This window comes from Cuculus canorus, chromosome 4 (genome assembly GCF_017976375.1).
Source record: "Cuculus canorus isolate bCucCan1 chromosome 4, bCucCan1.pri, whole genome shotgun sequence".
NCBI classification, from domain to species: Eukaryota; Metazoa; Chordata; class Aves; order Cuculiformes; family Cuculidae; genus Cuculus; species Cuculus canorus.
In genome coordinates, this window is record NC_071404.1 from 62,011,833 (window position 1) to 62,033,541 (window position 21,709).

The 21,709-nt window shown below is 40.1% G+C and overlaps 1 protein-coding gene across 3 annotated transcripts; it reads right to left on the bottom strand.

The window, feature by feature from the left end:
- Positions 1-474: 474 nt before the first annotated feature.
- ABCG2 (ATP binding cassette subfamily G member 2 (Junior blood group)) lies at positions 475-21,305 on the bottom strand. Of its 3 annotated transcripts, none has more exons than XM_009559527.2 (16): positions 21,089-21,305; positions 17,752-17,964; positions 15,551-15,610; positions 14,976-15,090; positions 13,709-13,861; positions 13,138-13,295; positions 12,247-12,398; positions 11,674-11,778; positions 9,938-10,185; positions 7,449-7,531; positions 6,297-6,386; positions 5,531-5,655; positions 4,232-4,386; positions 3,235-3,324; positions 2,430-2,527; positions 476-1,642 (listed from the first exon to the last, which is right to left on the bottom strand). In XM_009559527.2, the coding sequence occupies exons 2-16, from the start codon at positions 17,955-17,957 to the stop codon at positions 1,492-1,494; spliced, it is 1,989 nt and encodes a 662-aa protein (XP_009557822.1). In that variant the 5' UTR covers positions 17,958-17,964; positions 21,089-21,305; the 3' UTR covers positions 476-1,491. The 3 variants fall into 3 exon arrangements, with proteins under 3 accessions (XP_053920599.1, XP_009557822.1, XP_053920598.1); XM_054064623.1 differs by having other exon boundaries at positions 9,938-10,188; XM_054064624.1 differs by lacking the exon at positions 11,674-11,778 and having other exon boundaries at positions 475-1,642; positions 9,938-10,188.
- Between the last annotated feature and the right edge of the window lie 404 nt (positions 21,306-21,709).

Genomic DNA, 21,709 nt, shown 5'->3' on the forward strand with positions numbered 1-21,709 from the left:
TTCTAGTCTAACCAAATGGGTTCTAATGAAAAATTACTTTTTTCCTTAAAAACACAGTCACCATAGTGCAAGGAGAAAGATTTAAGTCTGGTTTAGTCAGTGCTTGTTGCTGTCACCGGAACCCCCATTTTTGAAAGCTCAGTAATCTATCTCAAATACTGTAAAGCTCTATGAGTAGAGCCATGGTATACCCAGCCTGCTACTCACCACCCTGAATATGTAATAGTGAGGTGGATGAATGGAAAAGATGATTGTCCACCTGTGCCTAGATATCCTGAATGCAAAAGAAAAACCAGAACTGTCATTCAACCTCTGCATTTATCCTTGCCCCCTCCTTTGTGTGACAAATGTGCTATGAACAACTAATAACTCGCATGCTTGCAAATATGAATAGTATGAAGCATGTCAGTACAAATCCTGATGACTTTTTCCATGTTTAAGTAGCTTTTATTAACTATAGTGCCATTGACTTTAAATGCTTCTGCAAAATCTGAGTAAAAGAGTAGGATATATTTCTTGAGGATAAATTCTTCTCCTGGCAAGTACCTAAATAAAATTTGATCCCGTTGATGATTTAATTGCTAAAATAACGTTATAAATATTCATCCAAGAAAGACTTGTAGAAAATACTGCTTTGTCTCAGAGTTTTTTTCCCTTCCAGAAATACTTGCAATCACTTTATTAAAAAATATTGTATATTATTTACAAACTATAATGACATAAATGAAGCAGGTAAAAACAGAGATTGGCTAAATCCTACAAAGTGGAAAGAAAGATGAGTAGGGGCACATGTCACAGAACAAGGTGATACTGTGACTCTTCTCCCAAACTGCAACAGAAAAGACACTTTGAAGAAAAAGTAAATAAACAACAGTTCCATGATGTATCTGTCCCAGTGAGGGTGTCCAAAATGATGTGCTGTTTAAGCCTAAATCAAATCCTTTCCACAGAATTACGAGGTGGGAGATAGGACAAAAATTCCATATATTAAAAAAAAAAATCCATATATAGACGTATTAGATGTATACTGGTATATTGATACTGATATATGGAAACTCATATACAGAGTTTTTATCATGGTAAGCTTGTTTGCTGATGTCTCAGTGCACATCAGCATGGAATGACTCCATTCATTTTAATGCAGTCTAATTGAAATATGGAACCATTTATTTTTTTAATTATTTTTTTAAGGTTAAGCCATTAAATATTATTTTCATTGTTTAACAAATTCATAGCTAGAACATAAAGAATGAATAGTCTCTTGGAGAAATGAATAGTTGTGTACGTTTTATGGCAAAGAGAACTGAGGCATGCTAGACATTACAGTAGAGTAAATTAATGCTAAGTAGTTAATATAGAAGGATGGCATTCACATTGTTGATTTGGCATTTACAGTGTTGACAAGTACAAGGCAGGTCTCGAACAACAATCAGCTGTGCAGTCAGTTTATCAGACTTCTGAACAATGGGAATTGCTTTTTTCATTCTGGTTTTAAGAGAACTTCTTCATGAAGTGCAGTTTCAGATATGCGATGGTAAGGAATATTACTGTCATGCATGCAAGAGCCAGGTGGTTCTGCCACAGGCCCCAGCTACTCGCATCAATGCCTTGACTTTTCAGATAATCATCTCCAGTGCAAATCCTATGAATAAATGCAAACACATTTATAAGCTTAGCTAGTTTGGACTATGAAGGAAGATTCCCCAGAAGCTAAGGTGTGATTTCACATCTATAGCAGTCCACACAGACACCAGCTATGCATTACTATTGTATTTATAATTTCTGTTTGTCAATTTATTTTCCCTGAAGTGACAATCAGTTTCCTGTAGAACACTGAAACTGATTTTACAAGGCTGTATGTTTGTAGCATGTGTGCATGCGTTTCAGGGAATGTAGTTTAAAGAAAAGTCAGAAGCATAATGCCACATATTTTTAGTGTTATAAACACTAAATATCATAGAATCATAGGATAGTTTGGGTTGGAAGGGACCTTAAAGATCACCTAGTTCCAACCCCCCGGCCATGGGCAAAGATGCCTCCCACTGGATCAGGCTGCCCAAGGCCCCATCCAACCTCCAGAGATGGGGCGGCCGCAACATCCCTGGGCAACCTGTGCCAGTGCCTCACCACTCTCATTGTAAAGAAATTCTCCTTATGTCTAGTCTAAATCTGCCCCTCTCCAGTTTATACCCGTTGCCCCTAGTCCTTTCACTACAAGCCTTTGTAAACAGTCCCTCCCCAGCTTTCTTGTAGCCCCCTTCAGGTACTCGATATGACAATAAGCGGAATGTTCTCTGCAGACAGAATGCAATAACCCAGCTAAAGCTTAATTTTCCATATAAAACCTCACAAATTCTGCTGGTGACCAGTGAGTAGCTCACAGACTAACACTGGTGACAGAATTGATTTCAATGTACCAAAATACTTACACCTGGCTCATCTGTCGACAGTTCTCTTTGCTGAGTGAATTTGTGTTGTTATCGCTATTGCAAAAGTTTAGACCAGTCAATTCATTGATTTCTAATGCCTTTTAAATGAAAAAACAATGACAGCAGAAATTAGTAGGTAAAGAAAAGATACGTTAACAAGATGAGATGTAATTAAATTCAAATATATCCTAAAAACATGATGATATCGCTATTTATTTTGTTGGCCAAATCCCCAGTTTTTTAACTGTGCAGCAATCTTCCTTTTCTTTTGAGAGAGGAGTGTATGCAATCCAAACCCCGTAAAGCACGTGCATCACCAGGCTTTTAACACCTCCCCCAGGTTATTTCTGCACACGTACTTTAAAGACCAGATTTCTCTGTAAAACTTCACCCTGGCTTACATTATAGAAAAAAAAATTCATGAAAAGTTTTACCTTGACAAGTTTTTGTTTGATTAACAGCAAAGAGAAGAACAATTTTTTAGGGATATCATTATTCTTTGTATCATTTTTATCAAGTTGTATTCCAGTAAGTATAGTTGTTTAGTGTCTGTCTCGTGAGGTTAACATGAAGTTAACTTTCCTGAGTTAACAGAAGTTAGCTTTTCTAAGCAGCAGTGGATGCTGGTTGATGAGAAGCCTTTCTTGTTTCAAGATATTGCACTGTGTTCTGAGGTAGCTGTATTTAGTTAGTGTACCTTTTGCTCATTAACCCATACAGTCTGGAGTTTTCTTTATCATGGGTAAAGATATTCCTTTCTAGCAAATCTTTTCTAAGTTTGTACAAAGGAAAATACAGCACTTACTGTCATTCCATATTGAGGGATGCTGAAGTATTTGAGCCAGGAAAGCCAGGACATGATGCTTGTGAGATTGACCAGCAACCCAGAGAAAATCTAGAGGCAAAGAACAAAAAAAACCCAACAACAACAAAACCAAATTACAGTTTAAGTGCTGTTAGCATGGGTTCTCTAGGTCTTGACTCAGCTTCTTCAGATTAAAAACAAGGAGGAGGGCATTTCTAGAGGAAGAAACTCTTCCAGTGGAAGAATGGGAGGGGGAAGGAATCATATCTGTTACCCAGCTTTGAGCCATAACCCTGTGTGGTCCTTCTAACATGAGTAATGAGGAATGCTTCCACCCATGCATTAGACCTGGATGTTTCCTGCATGAAGGTCCCTTATCAGTTCACTTGAACTGTCTGCTGTTACTGAAGTGCGTAGACCTGCGGGAAGTCTGCACTCAGTTTTGATGGTGTGCCTTGAGTCTGAGGCAACCTGGGTTTTGGCTGTTGGTTCAGCACTGCCTCATTGTTTATGTTGCCTGCCTTCGAAGTACAGTTGTTTGTGTGTAGTCTGGTTCTAACATGTCAAATGGTTGACTCTCCAGCCAAGGAGGGCAACTACAGTAATGGTCTTAGAGAGCAGGAGTCTGCGGGTCAAATTCTCAGCTAGCCAAACCTGTCTTTCTCAAAGGAGAGTGAACAAAATGTAGCTCTATGCCGCTTTTCTGCTTTCCAGGCAATATGTTGGCTGCCAGAGTCACGGAGAAAGGGTAGAAGAACTACACTCTCTCTCACCCAGCCCCCAAGACCTGTAGGTTCTTGTTATTTAAAAGGACAAGTCAGAACATTTGACCCCCCAGTATCAGAATATTCAAATCAGGATATTTGACATGCTTGACCTCATTTTTGACCTCTCATTTTTGCAGAATTTAGCTAAACACTCCGCTGCTAGGGTTTTGTGATTTCAGCGTTTCTAGGATTTAAGGATTTAGTCCAGAAAAGTGAATAATGCTACTCACAATCATAAAAACAAATGCGATAGTCATGAGCAGGTTTGCTACAGCGACCACACTCTGTCCTGCTGCAATGGCTAATGCCATAGAAGTGGCTGTGTAGGACACCATCATAAGGGTAAACATCATTGTAAAGAAGGCTTGTGCTGTTGGTTTCAGACCTTAAAGATCAGAGCAAGAGAGGTTTCAGTATGATCCTGCCAAAACCTCTACCACAGACTGAACACAGCGCATCCTGCCTACGGAATACATTTTGTCTGACAGCATAGGCTGCGTCATTGAGACCCAAGACTGCAGTGGGGCTTGTGATAGCCCATATGTGTATGCCTTGTCAGCAGAAGGCAGGATCAATAAGGAGTATGACTGTAATACTGGAATTGAGTAATACTGGAAATAATTTGCAGAAAAACGAATAGAAGTATCAGTACTGTACTCCACGCAGTCCAGACCGAAGGCTTCACTGTGGCTTCAAGCTGTCTGTCTAAAGAGAAATTTCCGGTACACCTCAATGAGCAGCAGTTGTACAGCATTTCACTTGTTTCCACTACAGAGTTGTCCTAATGGACCTCGTAGCCTCTGGGTGGCTATGGATTTGGTAGCATGATCTATCTCACCCCAGTTCCACACTCTGGGAGTCTCTTGCTGGCACAACCTTGCTTCCTATTCCATAAGGGAAAAAAAACTCAGACCAAAGGGAACTGTGACTATTTTAAATTTTTTATGTGCTTTCAAGGTTTTGGGACACATGAAAAGGATGTGTTCGGAAACCTGACCCCTAGGAAAATGGTCTGTTTCGGACATATTTTGAGGATGATGCTTGAAGGTGTTCTAGCATTTTAGAAGTTGGTGCCAGCAATTTTCAAAGTCTGCTGACTAACCAGAAGGCATTTCACCGAAGAGCTGATATTAATTCAAACAATATTAAGTTCTTAAAGAAACCCTTTTCCTTTGAAAGGTGTTCTTGCATGGATGGGAATAGCATCTTATAAAAGTCATCGAAGCTAAGATAGCCACAGATGAAAAGGAATAAATCAAACCTATATAGTAATGGTTATGACATGCTTCCTTGTAGGGACAGTGGAGGGGAGACATGTCACAGATTCTGACATAAATGTTTAAACCTTTGAAACTGTGTTTTTCCCGTAAAGAGCATGGTGTTCTAAAAGCAAGTGCAGTAATCAGTGTCATGCCAATGTAGTGCTTTAGCATATACAAAAACACATGTATACATGCACATGTCAAAAATGGGAGTGCCTTGTTGATTTATTGAGGGAATTGTAATGGAGCTGAGGAGACTATACTTGCCTAACATGAAGTAAATTATACAAGTGAAGATGATGCTTGGTAAGGTCCTCATAGGTATTAAATCAGCCATTAGCTTTGAGATGAAATATGCAGATGTTCTGTAATACCCACTGATATATTCATGCCTGGAACACAGAGATATATATATATATATATATATATATATATATATATACAGTATTCACAAATATAATCACTAAAAAACAGTACGATCTGGAGGCAAATGGGATAAAAAGAATTCTTTCAGGTTAGACTGTAATGCAGAAGTCCATTAAGCCATACACTACAGTAATGCTGGCATTTTCTTAGGCAAATGACTATGGATACTAGCACACACAATTTTTAGTGAATGTATGTGTCATGTCATCAAAACAGAGAGGGTGAGGCTTAAATAATTGTCCTTTTCTGTACAGTGTAATCTGTGTAGCTTTAAAGAATCCGGTTAGTTAGGCAGTATTTACTATCCTCACTTGCAAGTCACAAACTTATTTATTAATACTTAAATAGAGTATTCAGGAGGATTTTTTTCCTATATATGTTAATAATTTTAAACTCTGAGCCATTTGCAAACATAGGTACCATTTGGGGGATTTGCAGACAACTCACTAACAGCCTAAGAGAGTAAGTTTGCAATGAGCCCTAAGAGTGAAAAAGAAAGCTCTGCACTGGGCATACTCAGCTGACATTTAGCTACAGCAGAAAGATGAGCAAACAAACTAACTCTCTAACAGCAGCCCCTGTTAAAATTTTCGTGAGTTTTACTTACATAAATATCTTTTTTTCTACAACAAAGAGTTCAATAGCTGAGATGCTGCTGAAACACTGGTTGGTGGTCAGGAAGAACATTGCACCCACTCTACAAAAAGCAAAACAGCAAGCTATATTATTAAAAATGTGGTGTAAATGGAGTGTTTCCACTACAGCATCCACAAACTCAACAATAGTGCCTGGAGCTTGACAGTAGGTGACCTCCCATCCCTAATTCCACAGGAAAAGGCTTAGCTACAAGTCTGAGTCTGTAAAAAGCCTAGAGCAGATGTGGTACAGGCAGTATTTGTTACTCACATGCAAGGATAGTTTGTGTTCTCTGACACAGAGGACAGAAAATGAACTGATTTTCCTTATTCATTTTTGGTGTAATTTTCCTGACACTTCTCCATTTGTGAGGCACTGACACAAACTGTGAGGAACTGAATAAGCAATGTGATAAACTGTTTTCACCTTTTCTGCTAAAATTAAGGCTTTGCTTTCACACTTTCCTATCCAATTTAAAGTAAATGCTATGAAGAATTTAAAGACTAAGAAGCCAGAGCTTTCTTAGGTGCAGACCTGTTTGTAAGGACATGTACATACAGCTATCAAAATGATACATAGACTAGAATAACTTTAAAATTTGGGTTTAGATGCACCTTCTGGCTTACTGCTGGTAAACTCAAGTGTGCATATAGAAGCATTTGCAAGATCAAAGCTTTAGCTACTCAGGTTTATGTAGCCAAGTCTATATATTTTAATCTTTAGTCTTTTTATCTTGGAGGAATATTTGCAGAAAAGATGTTAAAATGCTGCCATGCCAAATTAAACCTTTTTAATATGATGTCTGCAACAAGAGTTTTCAGCAACCTGACTGAAAAAAGTAATCCTATAGAAGCAGCGCTACTCAATTCATTTGGACTGCTTGTCCGTATTACATGGCAGGGCAGAACTGCATCCCCGCCTCAATTCTGCAGGGACCTTCCTAAAAGCAGAAGAACCTTGAAGTCACTAATGTGCGCTTATCTACTGATATGAAGGGAAGCATTTGCTTTAAAGTGGTAGATATATTTCACTAAGAGCTTGCAGATTCCTTCTCAGCCTCTGAGCTATTTATTATCACCACGATGATCAAACTTTGAGATACCTAGTACCTAAGCTGACTAACCTGTTCTGTATTCCAGCAAGGTCCTCCTTAAGTCCAAAGAAGATGGCACCTACAATCAGTCCCAGGAAAGCCGTAACACATATCTAAATGTAAAAAATGAAGAGGGAAAGTATTATTCTCATTGCTTTCTAAGATCCAATAGGATTTTTTTAGAGATCTGTAGTGGATGAGCGTAGATTGACAGGAAGCATTTTCAGAAAGAATAACAAGGGGAAAAGCTATCTGAGCTGGGAAGGGAGTTGACAGGGCAGTTAGCAATGTGTAGCTCAATGGAACTTCAGTCTTGCACCACAGTATCCTTCGAGAGGTATCTGTGAGATGTAGCATCTCCCCAGTACCACCTGCCTTCAGGTGGAAGGCAAGAAAGGAGGGACAGTGCAGGAGATTCAGCTGCTGCTCACTCTTCTGTGGTGGTGCTGGCCACCACATACCACAGCTTTCCCCTTCCTTCCTGCTGTGCCAGATCTATGACCTGAGGAAGTGCTCTGAGAGTGCTTTGAAGGTGTTAGCACCAGTGATGGGAGGAAGATGGCAGCAGGGGCTTGGTAAGTCAGATGAGAAAGAAGGAATAAAACCTTTCCCCAGAGGAACATCAGTATCCCACATTGTTTCAGCCACTCTTCGATGTTGTGATCAAGTCAATGGGTGCTCTTTTGCAACATTGTTCCACTCTCCCTGCTGATACTCTCCACCATTCCTCCTCTTTGGAACAGCTGGTGAATCCTCATCCACTGCCAGCAACAATGGTAACTTGCACTCTAGCGATGGCCATGGCTCTTCAGTGCAGTGCTTCCACAGGGTTTTCTCTGGAGCTGTCTCAAGGTACTCTGAGCTTGGCAAGCAATAATTCAAAGCCGACTGTGGTTTATTTTCACACTCCATGTGTAATCGCTGGACTCTATCACATCTTATTAACAGGATTGTTTTATCATGAGTAAGATACTACAATTGGGCTACAGATGTATTGATATTTGCCATCTGTATCACAATTTAAATAGCAAAGATATCAGCTGCCTCAAGCATGTAATTTAAAGACTGAAGTGTGTACATGAAACTTTTTGGATGCTAAATGCAAATGACAAAAATCTCAGCAAAACTGATAGTATCAGGCAGTTCTGTCATTTTTGAGTTTGAGCAATGCGTGAATCGTAATACCATAAACCCTTTGATCTATGGTACCGTATCGCTAAGATCCTGCTAAAAGGAGCAAATGTCAGGGATAATTCATCTCATAAGCCAACTGTAGTGGAAAGCAAGGATCATATCAAGACCAATTTGGAGCAGATTAATGAAAAAAAGGCCTAATGAACCATGTACCACTCAAAGAATGTTTGTAAAATCCATCCCTAATGAGGGTGGGGAGATAGGAAAGATTGTGAGAAACAAGTCAGGACCATTAACCTTGGGGTATTACAAGATCCTTGAGAATCTAATTGTTGTCACAAGGTCAATCTTTTACAAAGCAATTATTAAGGATCTCCATAGTATCAACATACACACACACACATGTACTGAAAGCCTTTTAACCTCGGATTCTGGACTCATTTCCCCTCCACACTGGCCATTTGTTCATCATTATGCAAACCATGATGAAGATAATCTATACCCCTGGCTCAAAACCAGTTTTTCTATTGGTTTCTCTAGAATGGCTGAGAAATTGCAGTGAGAGTTTTGCTGGTGCTGAGACTGCAAAGTTTGGCTCGTGAATTAGGGGATTCCTGAGGACTAGTCATTCTGCAGAGGTCAACCAGGCCTTCTTTTTTTTTGCGGCCTTCTTTTTTTTTGCGGGGGCAGGGGGGGAGGGCGCACAATGTGCAGTTTCAAAAAAATCAACAATTTTGGTGTTGATTCTTCTGAAAAAGCAGCCCTATTAGAGCCAGTCATGTTAAACATGCTCATCTCCTCTAGCAGGTGTTAAGACCCTGTTGTCATCTTCGTCACATCTTCTCCAGAAGACCCTATTGCCATTATGAACAATTGAATGACCAAATGACACATTATGAGACCATGAAAATAGTTTTACACTTAAGCCTACTGCCAGCGCTTCATTGCGTGAATTTTAATTAAGTGTGCAAGTGTAGTTTGATAACTTTCTGGGCATCGGGAGAAGATTGGAGGCCAGACCCCACAGTGCCAAGCCTGGACAATGAGAGCTGAGCTTAAAGAATGTTTTAAGCAAATGTCTGAAACTACTTGGGAGATAATTTCCTCCTAGCCAGGAGCAGCAGAATACCCTTCTGGAATATATCTTGTCTTCCAAAGTCTTCCAGTAGTCCAAACCTAATTACTGAACAGTACCTCATGCTGCTCATTGGGGAGCATTCAGGACAGCTTCTAATGAATCTCATTTCCAGACCTCGAACAATATTTTTTCAAATGCTTACTGCAGTCAAAATATCAAAAGCTAAAACCATCCCAATGCCTTATCTAATACAGGAGTGGCATAAATTCAACATATACCATGAAGGGATAGGTAGAAATAGCATTACCTGAGCTATGGAAGCTTGAGGGTTTCCTACCAGATTTTTAAATGTGCGCTTGGATACCCACTTCAGCTGATGAAGGAAGGAGTTGGCATATGTGATTTGTCGGAAAACTGCTCTCAATTTCTTTTTATTTCCCACAGAAATATTCTCTAGTACTGCTTTTGTTTCTTGGTAGTAGGCTGAGTTGGAGTATTTTTCTGCTAACTTCTCAGCCAAGGTTTTATCATATTCATTGTGTTCTTCAATGCTTTCTGCTGGAAAGATTAAAAGGAAAGATGACTCTTTATGTAAGGCATGGGAAGATTGTTTAGGAGTTAAGACAGCAGTGTTACATTGGGGCGGGAGAGTTAATAAGGAGCCAGAAAAAATGATATGCATATTTAGTTTCAGTGATTCATTGCATTCAGTCTCATTTCAAAAGAGTCAGTATAAACAATACCAAACCCCTGTGTTTGTCTGTGCAACCTCTCCTAGAGGCAACCGCTTTACAGTAGACTGACTAGGTAAACCCTTGTCTGCTGATGAAGTTTCAAACTGGCAGCAATCTGACTTTTAAACAAAAAGTTATTTTTTCCCCCATAGGTTTCTGTAAATGATCTGTTTTACAGATCTAATGAGATAATCCTAGACCTTTCAGACTTCAGGTAACTCTGCATGTGTCTACTTCAGTCAGACTTTTGAGTGTATCATAAAGATATTTCAGCTGGAGCTCCTTCTTTTCTCATTTGTACTCCAGCGTGTGCTATTCCAATGACAAGTAACAACATCTGTTGCCAGCTATAATATTAGTCAAACCTTCAATGCAGTCAGACTTTTTTGAAAATGCTGGTTGATTCTTTGGTAAAGGTATAGTGAGACTGTGTTTGGGCACATAGCATGTTCATTATTTCATTCCCCTTTCCATTCATGTGAAAAGAGAGTATGTTATTCATGAGTAGCAAGAGACAGGATGAAAAAGAATCCTACTGAGCAAGGGTAAGATTTGATTCATTAGTTTGGAGATACTTTCTGCCTTACCCCAACTTCAGGGAAGCATGAGAACACTGGCCCCCTATGCCTACCCCTTTTCCCACCCTACTCAGAGGAAAGAAAACAGAATTTCCTAACAGGTAAACCATACATATTATGTAAAAAATACATATTATGTAAAAAATACAAGTCATAACTGCGCCAAGTTATGTCCCTAACCAAATAATTGTCCTGGTTTGTTGTCTCTGCTTCTGCAGGACTTCAGTTGATTTGCTTCAAAGGCGAAAGACACTCTCTGTGTTGAGAGAGAACAAAACCAGTTTCTTATATTCCCTAACACTATAACATCAATACAGGGAAATATTCTTTTACCTTCAACATTTGATAATTTGAGTGTGACACAAAAATATACAAGGCAGTTTATAAACAAACAGAGAGCAATGATAAATTACTAAATGCCTATTTATGAGAGGCAAACTATTCTTGCATAGATACGAAGATTTTATATAGTAGAGTGAACTTGGTACATATCTCAGGTTATGCTAATTATTTTCCTTGTATAAACAACAAGGATTTAGGAACAGTGGTTTGTGGGGTTTTTTCACCTTTAAAGCAACATGGATCGACAGTACACAATTCTCTCACACATACAAATAACTGTACACATGTATGACATCGTTATTTGTTGTCTGACACCTATAAGTGATTTTTCTGTGTTGTGCTGGACATTTTCTGGCAAAATACACTTCGCTCAGCTCTGTGTTTCATACCTGTGTTAATGTCATCAGTCTTGTTCATTGCTACTGCAGTGGAGTCTCCATTAATGATGTCCAGGAAAAAGTCGGCAGGGTTGTTGTATGGCTCACACTCGTAGCCTACGGTGACAGCATTACAAGCCCTAAGCAGTGGTTGTGTGACTGGCAGAAGGCTATGCATGACCATTGTGAACACAGTCATGCCATCAAGTGTATTGAGCACGTATTGCACAAGAAGCACTGCAGGCTTCAAGAAGTCCATGCCTATCCAAGAGATGAAAAGCTCTGCCAGACAGCTGTAACAGTGAAAGCAAGGTGACAACCAGTAATATGCCCTTCTAAACCCTAGCCTGGGCTTTGTCTAATTAAGATGCACCCAGGAACAGTTAAATAGAGGTCAACCCTACCATCCAAACCCACATATGGGTCAAGAGGTAAAACACTAATAGAAATGCTTAGCCTATTAAAATCCCGGGCTTGCTAACTGACACTATTTCCAATTCTGATCAAGCACCATTAGCATTGTTTTTCAGGTCAGTGCAAACTAAAGATGCTGCTGCAGTTGTCCCAGCCGTGAGTTGTGCTCACCAATAGACTGGAAGTGCTCGATGGCGTGCTGAGCAGGCCCGTGGTACAGCACTCTCCCTGCAGCCAGCAGTGTCAGGTTGTCAAACAGTCGGAATATGGAGTACCGAGGCTGGTGGATGGAAAAGATGATTGTTTTTCCTTGTTTTGTCATCCTGAATGTGAAGAACAACAGAGGTGTTAGCTTTGCAAGTCATTTCAGCATTTAGCTAAGAGAATTTACAAGTTTAGTTAAGCCTTGCTTAAGTTTGATTAACTTGGTGCGCCAGAGAGGGAAGGAGGAAGCCAAAAAATACATTTAGGTCCTATTTATTGTGCCTGTTTGAGAAAAGAAAGTTCCCTGTCTCTAGGAATGTTGTTGGAGGAAAAGGTTCTGGGAAGATTTCGATGTGAACAAAGTTCTGGAGAGAGGCTTTTGGAGTCCTCTTTGCTTGTAGTCAGTGCAGATTGATGTAAACTTTGCAAGCATAGAGTACTTTTTGTGTGTTTTCCCAAAGGAAAGCCTGAGATTTTGTGATGAGAAAACAGCTAGCTGCCATCCATAATAAAATCCATCACCTTATCAGACTATACAACAGACATTTTTATAACTTTTCTGGCCCAGACAGACATGAAATCTATCTATCCATAACTAACTACACAGCTGGCATGGGCAAATTGCAGTCCCTGGTGTGCAGGCACTCTGTACAAGCCACTCTGTGCTCTGCTGTGAGTAGCTGCTTTGGAGTGAGAGGATTTGTACAGGCTTTTTCCTATCCCCTTTGCAGCCTGGGTTTGCTGGTAAACAATTATATGTCTAATTTTCCCATTTAATCATTCTAACTGTAATTTAAGTCAAATACAACTGAAATGTAGCACAGTCGAGCGGTGGAATCAAGGAGCTGTTTCCATCACCTTTTCAGTAGCAGCAGGACAGCATTAGCAGTACTGGCATCGAGCCCCGTAGTTGGCTCATCCAGAAACAAGATGGCAGGATCCGTGATGAGCTCCATCCCAATATTGGTCCTTTTCCGCTCTCCTCCAGACACCCCACGAGTGAACTGGGTGCCAACCTGCCACAAAACAGGAAGCCTGTCTCTTTTGCACCGATAACAAACACTTGGGTGAACAGTATCCTACCAATGTAGGGGCATTTGGGAAGAGCTGTAAGAAATTTTGACTCTACTCTCAGGTACAGATGTAGATGTTACCTCACACATAGGCCATTTCTTAACATTAGTATTTCTTGAGGTGTTCTCTTTTTCTCCAGTCACAAACTACCTTTCCTCTTCCCTGCAATGTAATAGTGTATGGCAGTATCAGCGCAAGGTCTGTACAGATTGCCATACAGAAATTTCATTAATTATTGTATTACTGAAATAGTCTATTTAATTTTACTTCTTTTTTTTTATCTGCTATGCTGAGCCATTTGATTAACTAAATAAAATACTTAATATTTGTTCATGATTTAAGCACCATGCTTTACCTTGGAATCGGCCACTTTGGTCAAACCCAGTTCCCTGATGATATGATTCACTCGTTCATTCTTTTCCTGTTCCTTCACTGACTTTGGCAAACGAAGTGCTGCTGAGAACTTCAAATTTTCTCTTACGGTCAGGGTTCCCATCACCACATCATCCTTCGTTAAAAAATAAAAAAGGTAGATACTTGATGATCACCTAGTAATTCCTTTCTTTCCCTCTGAGAACTGCGTCTACCTCTGTTTTAGGTTGTTCTTGTATGCAAAGGGACTGTAGCAGCTGCCAGCACATATGGTCAGGTGCGTCTTCAATGCCCTTATCATAGCAGACAGTTGATTTAATTGTATTTGCCTTTATTCATAAGCAATACAACATCCTACATCATACGTGATATAAAAATAGATAAATAGTAACATATTCAAAACTATCCCTTATGTATTTTTACCTTATTTGGTTGTTTGAAGGTGCTGAGTACAATACTGAAGGACTAAAGGGAACTGAGGAGCAGCTAGAGGTCAGTTGTTATCACTGTGCATTTGTTAATGCAGCCTCAGCCTACCACAGGTTAGAGCAGGGAGAAGAAAAGAAAAGAGAGACTGGGTCCACATTAAGGCTTTCCAAGATTGTTTCAGCAAAGGAGAAAGAAGGGTAGGTTTTTCAGATATCAGCTGCTCATCTCTTCTGAAAGACATCTGTCAGAGTGTTATGTGTGTTCTGAGAGACTATCTTTCTGTAACATCCTGACAGTACTTTTATTGTTTTTCACACAGGCACCTCTTTAGGCTTCGATAAACTGCAATCATACGCATACTGCTGAGCACGAGTAGGGTGGAGGGGAAAGAAATGGAAAGAAGGTTGTGGTTTTCCTTCTTTTGCCCTTCACACGCCTTTCTCCTCAGCCCATCCTGGCAGGACAAAGGTTTTCTCAGAGCAGGAGTCTGTGACACTGTCCCTGGGCAAGTGGAGGTACAAACTGTATATTACCAGATATACTTGGAAAACACTCCATATATATTGGTAGGTTACAGCAGTTCCTCCAAAACAGAGAACAAGGAAGGAAATGATTCAAAGTGTCTGCTCCCATTGATTGTAGAGCATTAAGTACAGAGACTCAAACTGAAAGCAGTTTCATTCCTAGTGAGTGTGGAAGTGTGGTGAGTGCTACTGCACCAGCCTCAATTCTTGGATCAAGACAAGGTGCTTGCAATACTGCAGCAACTTCTAACAGCAGTTGGAAGGGGGCAATGAAATCCATAGAGTGATAAAAATTACCTGTACTACATATCCAGAGGTGCATTTAAAGTTGGCAGGCTGAGGAGCTCCATTGATCAAAATGTCACCAGAAAGCCCATGGGGATCCTTCCTTGCAGCCAAAATGTCGAGTAGACTAGGAGAAAAGTTTGCTACTTTGTCAGATGAGCACGCAGGAGGTAAACCCTCTGAGCCGTAAGCTCAGTTCACGGAACAGCAACTTACGACCATCCCATTTAAACATCTGCTATTTAGAAAACCCCCAGCAACTTTCAAGGGACAAGTTTGTTTTGTCCTGATTTCCTAAGGAAATGAGATCTACACAATTTCATAGAGCATTTGTGTCCATTCATTCAATAACATGAGCTTAACCTAGAATGATATGAAAAGATAAAATATCAGTAAAGCGTGGACTAAAATTTAATTACATCCTTGTCATGTAAGATGTTTGTCTTTTTATAATTCAGATATTTCTCAGAAAACAAAACAAATTAAAACAAAATCTTTTCCGGAAAAAATTGTCCAGTACTGCTAAATGAGTACAAGTTCACTTTCTCCTTAGTATAATTTCTGTATAGAGCAAAAAGGGCACTTACGAAGATTTACCACTACCAGTGGGTCCCAAAATTGCATTTAGTCCTGGTCTCATGATGCCACTGTAAGACGAAACAGATAGGTTTTGCAAAATAGATAGAATGACAGAATCATAGAATCGTAGGTTTCGGTTGGAAGGCACCTTCACAGGTCATCTAGCCCAAAAACCCCTGCAGAAGCAGGGGCATCTTTAACCAGATCAGGTTGCTCATAGCCCCATCCAACTTGACCTTGAACATCTCCAGGGATGTGGCCTCCACTACCTCCCTGGGCAACCTGTGTTAGTGTTTCACCACCTTCATTTGGAAAAAAAAAATAAATAAAATCTTCCTTATATCTAGTCTAAATTTACCCTCTCTTAGTTTAGGTATTTTTATCTGTCTTACAGTTTCATCTGGTAGGCTAGCGTAAATGATCTGTAGAACTGTCTTCTTCATCTGATTGATTTTAGAATTAAGGAAATTATCACAAACAATATTTATGATCAAATTCCACCTTAATTTTTACTCCTAATTCAAGAAGAACTAATCTTCATATAATGAAGACAACACAAGAACTTAAGTAAAATGTAACAAACGCTGTAAGCATGCTTTTCCCTCATGGATCTCCAGATGTGAAGCACAAACTTGCTTTAACCACATTCAGTCTACGGGTATTATTCTCTTAGCAGCTCCCTGTAGAGAGAATATAGGGATTCGTCTCTACTTAAAGAAAATGCAGCTGATAGTTTCTCTATATCTGATATTAGGCCACATGAAACTCAAAAGCCAGATATAAATGGCTTTTAAGTATTTGGGGGAAAGACCCTATGGAAATAGTGCTGCCTTTATTTTTTTCTTGCTGCTGGAACACATGAAGGTGTAGCTGCTATTTCCCTTAACTAGCTCTTAAAATCTGCACTCAACAAGCTTTGGTGCACAGTAGAATCACACACAAATGCCTGTCTGTATGTTAAGGATACCAGGTTTATCTTGAACTGCACTCGGGTATTGGTTATCGGCAATCCAGGTAGCAGTGACCTGAGTACCTGTCTGTGGGTCTGTCCCAGTATTGCTGCTCTTATGGTCTAACAACATACAACATAGGAAGCTTGGTATTATTCTTTCTGACACGTATTTTTTCTTCCTTCAGTTTCTTATTGTGGAGATTTCTGGTTCCAGATTAAGAGGGATGCACAATATACATATATTATGCTACATTACATGTGATTTTAACAGAGAAATAATATGCAAAAAAATAAATGCATGTGTTGCACTTTCTAAAAGGCAAAAGCATAAGTGTTAAATATTGGTCTTGTATAATAAGCCATAAGATGGGTCTTCCTCTCACATTGTTGCAAACAACCAGTATAAGTCAATTGAGTTACCATAATGTACTGCTTTTGAGGAGAGTAGGAAAGATTGTAAGAGCTTATGTTTAGGAGGTGTGGAAGTTGCATGTGGCAAAAGAAATTGCGTGGGCGAAGAGCAGGACCAACAGAGCAACACCAAAGGGTGAATATTTATGATAGAAATTGGAGTTAGGGAGCTGCAAGTCACGGCTGACTTGAAATGGCATGTTGTATGAGAACTTGCTGCTCAGATTAATTATTGAACAGTGAATGGGCAAACATTATGCCCATATATAGATTACTGAACAAAGGCCATGACGCTGTGATTTCTTTACTACAGCAGTTTTCAATGGTGAACAAAAAAACTCAACAAAAATTTTAAAAAAAGGGGAAAACGTTACATCTCTTCAAAGATAATCTAACACTGGTTTATAGTACTGTCTTAAACATTTAAAGTTACACACCCTAAAATTAACATACTCAAAGGAGATCTGAGAGAATGAGGTCCAAGCACGGAGGACAGTTTGTTGATATCTCAGTTAAACACAATGGCACAGTGGGAGACTTGCCAAGTAGTGTAAAACAGTCATGGCTGTCTTGTGTGCCCCTGTGCTGATAGTGGCCAGGAAGGCTGTCTCTCCCTGGGCCCAGGGGAAATGGCACTCAGAAGTGCAAGCTTTCTGTTGTACAGGCTCAGCTCTAAAAAGCACAGTTGATAGCAAACACAAAGCGACCATATAATAATTATATCATTTTTCCTAAATCTTGATCAAATTCTGTATATTGTGCTTAATGGCTCAGTGACAGGAGTGAACTTGGCTCTCTGGACAGAAATAAAAAACACGTAGTCTAAAGAAATGTTTAAATACATACTTGACATCTCTCAAAACTTCTTTATCGGCTGTTTTTTGACAACACAGGAATCCAGTCTTGATCTTCACACGGTAGCAGATGTTGTGGAAAGTTAGTACGCTTCCTCCCCTGCCAGCTAAGTCTGGAGAGGACTGCTTTCTGCTGGGGATGCCATTTGTCTCCGAGTCTGACATCTGAATACTTATGTGTGACTGGCCTACTGCCATTTTTCCTCTATGAATGAAAAAACAGGGGAGAGGGGAAAGAGTTGATTAGATATGGAGAGCAAAGGTTTGTCTGTTAGGTGCAGTGTCTGGCACTGGATCTACTGTAGGTCTTGCAGACGTCCATCTTGGTCTTTCTCATTCAGATAGGAAGTTTGGGTCCTGTGGGCCCAGACCTTGAGATGACATAGAACTGATGTGGAGCTGGGTCTTCCGTGTTGCTTCACACCACAAGCAGTGTTAGGGAGATAGAAGACTCCCCCTGAACCCTGATGGTCTGTCATGGTGGGCTGATGTGGGCTAGCCACCAGACGTACACACTGCTGCCCCCTCACTCCCCCTCCTCAGCAAGACGGGGTGAAAATGTGATTGAAAATCTTCTGGGTCAAGATAAGGATGGGGAGATAGCTCGTTTCATTCCAGGAAACTACAGGCCTGTCGGTCTGACCTCAGTGCTGGGTAAGGTCACGGAACAGGTGATCTTGAGTGCTATCATGAAGCACACGCGAGAGAACCAGGTGATCAGGCCCAGTCAACACGGGTTCATGAAAGGCAAGTCCTGCCAAACTAACCTGATCACCTTCTATGACAAAGGTGACCCGCTTACTGGATGAGGGAAGGGCTGTGGATGTAGTCTTCCTGGACTTAAGTAAAGCCTTTGACACTGTTTCTCACAGCATTGCGTTTCAGAAAGTCTGAAACTTCTGTCTGCCTCTGGCCTGGACAGGCGCACACGCTCCTGGGTGGAAAACTGGTTGCATGGCTGGGCCCAGAGAGTGGTGGTAAATGGAGTTAACTTCAGCTGGAGGCTGGTCAGAAGTGGTGTCTCCCAGGGCTCAGTGCTGGATCCAGTCCTGTTCAATATCTCTATGTTCATCTCCAAGAGTGGAGACTTGGATCTCAGCTAGCAGTGTGATGAGAGAAGATGAAGTCTTAACAGTGGAAATAATGCCCATGTGCTAGAGTTAGGCTTTTGATTTGCTTTTCTTTTTTGGACCCCCTTTTTTCATTGTGCATTAAGTACTTGCAGTGAGATGGACAGTTTGGTATTTTACACATGAACTTTTCCATTTCTGATCCAGCAATAAATCGCACCATAGGAATACAGAGGCATTGCTTCTTTACAGCTGATATAATTGTCAGCTGTTTGCAATTGCTCTTTATGAATGGATTTTTTAAATAATACTTTAGTCTTTGTTTAAAAAATCACTTACTGCATTTAATGTGACATACACCCATTGAATATTTAAAGTTAGAACACATGCAGGACAAAGAAATAACCGCGATGAAAGATAATTAAATCAATGCCTATGCAAATAAAAAATCTTTAAATTAAGTTTCTAAAGTTCATGACCAATGGCTTACAAATATTGACTTTAGATCAGAAATGGCAGGAGATTCAATGACAATGTGCACTACTTGCTGTATTCAGAAATATTCGTTAGAATGATAAAGTGTTTTATATCGTCATCATACCAGGTCTGGATATAATACATTATTTTTGCATCAGCTAAATATAAAATTCATGAACTCTTTGTTTTCATTTGTTTTCCTGAATCTTTTCTAAAATATTTTTATTGCCACTCATTTCAGCATTTCAGTTCAAGCCTAATAGAAAAATGTATTTTTCAGAGATATTTAGTCTCAGAAAATTTGGTCAGGAGGCAAAGCACTGGATCTTGAGATTTAACCTTCTACAAATGGCAAAATAAAACTACATTCCTAAAAATTATCATGAAACCTTGTCGTGTGCTGTTTATAACACACAGAAAATTAAACTCTCAGTACGTCACTTTCCTGTGTATTCTTCCCAGACTTTTAATGTACAAATTCTAATTCTCCCTACATACACAGGGACACTAAACAAAACAAAATAATAAAACACCAACAACACGTACAACAAACTTCCATTGACTTAAACCTACTTGAACCTGAGGTCTTTAAAGCAATTTCAGTATACCTATTTGTATGCCTAAAGATACACTGTCTATCTAAAAAGCTGCCACACTTATTCCTGCTGGTCCTTTTGCACAGCTTTTGGTAGCAGAGAGATTTGACGTTGAAATAGAAAAAAGAGTACTGTAGATATTGTAGTAGTAAAATTTAGAGGAGCAAAACTCAGAAGTCTGTTTTGGTTTATTTTTTTTTTTAAATCTAGCCAGTTATTCAAAGTATTTCATGTTTACAGAGAATAAGCATGGAAATTACTTAGGGAGGAAGAGTTTTAGAGACATAAGGAGATTTCACCAAAGTTTTGTAAAGGAAGCTGCCTCAAACTTTTTTAAAAAGATAGCCCATTTTCTTTTTTTCAGAATACTTGAACCTGCCAGAGAAACCATAATTAATTGTGCTATTATTTCTCTTATTTTTAATGGAGTCAAAGTTTAGTCTTGGAACCTGCTAGCTGAAGTAGTACAGTATGTACTACAAATGAGCATTTTAGACTTTAGATAGATATAAATGCACAGAAGTTGTAAGTGTACCTTTTTTCTTCTTTAATTGCCTGTGTTTACAGAGGTGTAAACTGTCCAGGGAACAGATGTGAGCATGCAGAGAGGGCAGCACAGCCTTGTCGTGCCAGCCCAGTACCCTACAGTCCTTGTTCTCAGGAATATGCATAGGAAATTAAAACCATTTGAGTAAATACGGATAATGCAATTCTGGCAATCTGTAAGTTAATTGCCAATCAATTTACTAGGGATTTGTAACCTACCTTCCATGAGAAGAGCCCTGTGTGTTAATTGGGGACCGACTAAGCAGCGCTCTGTGTGTAGGCATTTGCATAAATGTTGTCTGCAGTGCATTAACATGCATGGGCAAACTTTGAGTATGATAGTTCCTGCAAAACAGTCTAACTTTCCACCCTTTAACTCATTTTCATTTAAGCTTTGAAATTTTTGTCCATTTATAAAATATATTTTCATCAATTTCTTGTCAATTTTCTCAATGAAATTCCTTGAAAAGCTGGTCAAAAAAAGTGTTCCCACTGTGTTTTCCTTAGCTATTAAACAGCTGCAGAATCTAGTTCCTTAGTGATGGCAGAGTAAGCAATTCACCGACGACGAAGCAAGCCACTAACCTGAATTAAATCTATCTCAATAGAAGAGCTGAAGTGCTCCTACCGACTCACTTACCAGCAGCAGGTCTTGGTCAGCACTGCAGGGCTGCTGAGGAGGTGGCAGAGGCGGTGGAATGGAAGGAAGGGCCAGGGAAGAGAAGAGTGTGGTGCGTAGTTATATGACCCCGGCGCTGGCTCGGTTTGTGGGGCAGGGCAGTCTCACGAGTGTCATTGTGTGTGCTGCATAACAGCAGCCAGCCGGGAGCCGGGTTCCCCGCACTCGTCACCCTAGGGAGTCTCCACCCTCTCCCTGCGTGCTGGAGGAAGCCAGAGGGCTGGGTGGGAGGGCAGGGCCAGGACAAGTGACAACTTTGATTGTTTTTTCCTTTAGCAAAGCAAGTCAGGAGCAAACTGCAGTACATCACCTCCTTGGGAGCCATCCCAAGCCAACCCCGTTGGTAGCAGTGACATGTGAATATGGTATAGCATCTCTACCTGCCCGCCGCACACAGTGATGGCTGAGTCCAGCAGAGCTGCAGGGTGGGCTGAATGCCAGCAGGGCAGTTCAGACAAGGTGCAGCTGACTGTGAATTCTTTCCCCTGTGCAGTGGTCTGCAAATGGGTACTACCATGCTTATCTTCAGTTCAAAATACCTGCAAGAATGTAAAGGGTGTACAGACACCCATCAAAGGGGAG

Excerpts from the sequence above, each read along its gene's own strand:
- ABCG2 (XM_054064623.1), bottom strand. The coding sequence starts at position 17,957 with ATGGCAGTAGGCCAGTCACACATAAGTATTCAGATGTCAGACTCGGAG. Across the intron at positions 7,532-9,937 it reads CTCAAGCTTCCATAGCTCAG|ATATGTGTTACGGCTTTCCT; the intron begins GTAATGCTATTT and ends TTTTACATTTAG. Across the intron at positions 5,656-6,296 it reads GTAGAAAAAAAGATATTTAT|GCATGAATATATCAGTGGGT; the intron begins GTAAGTAAAACT and ends TCTGTGTTCCAG.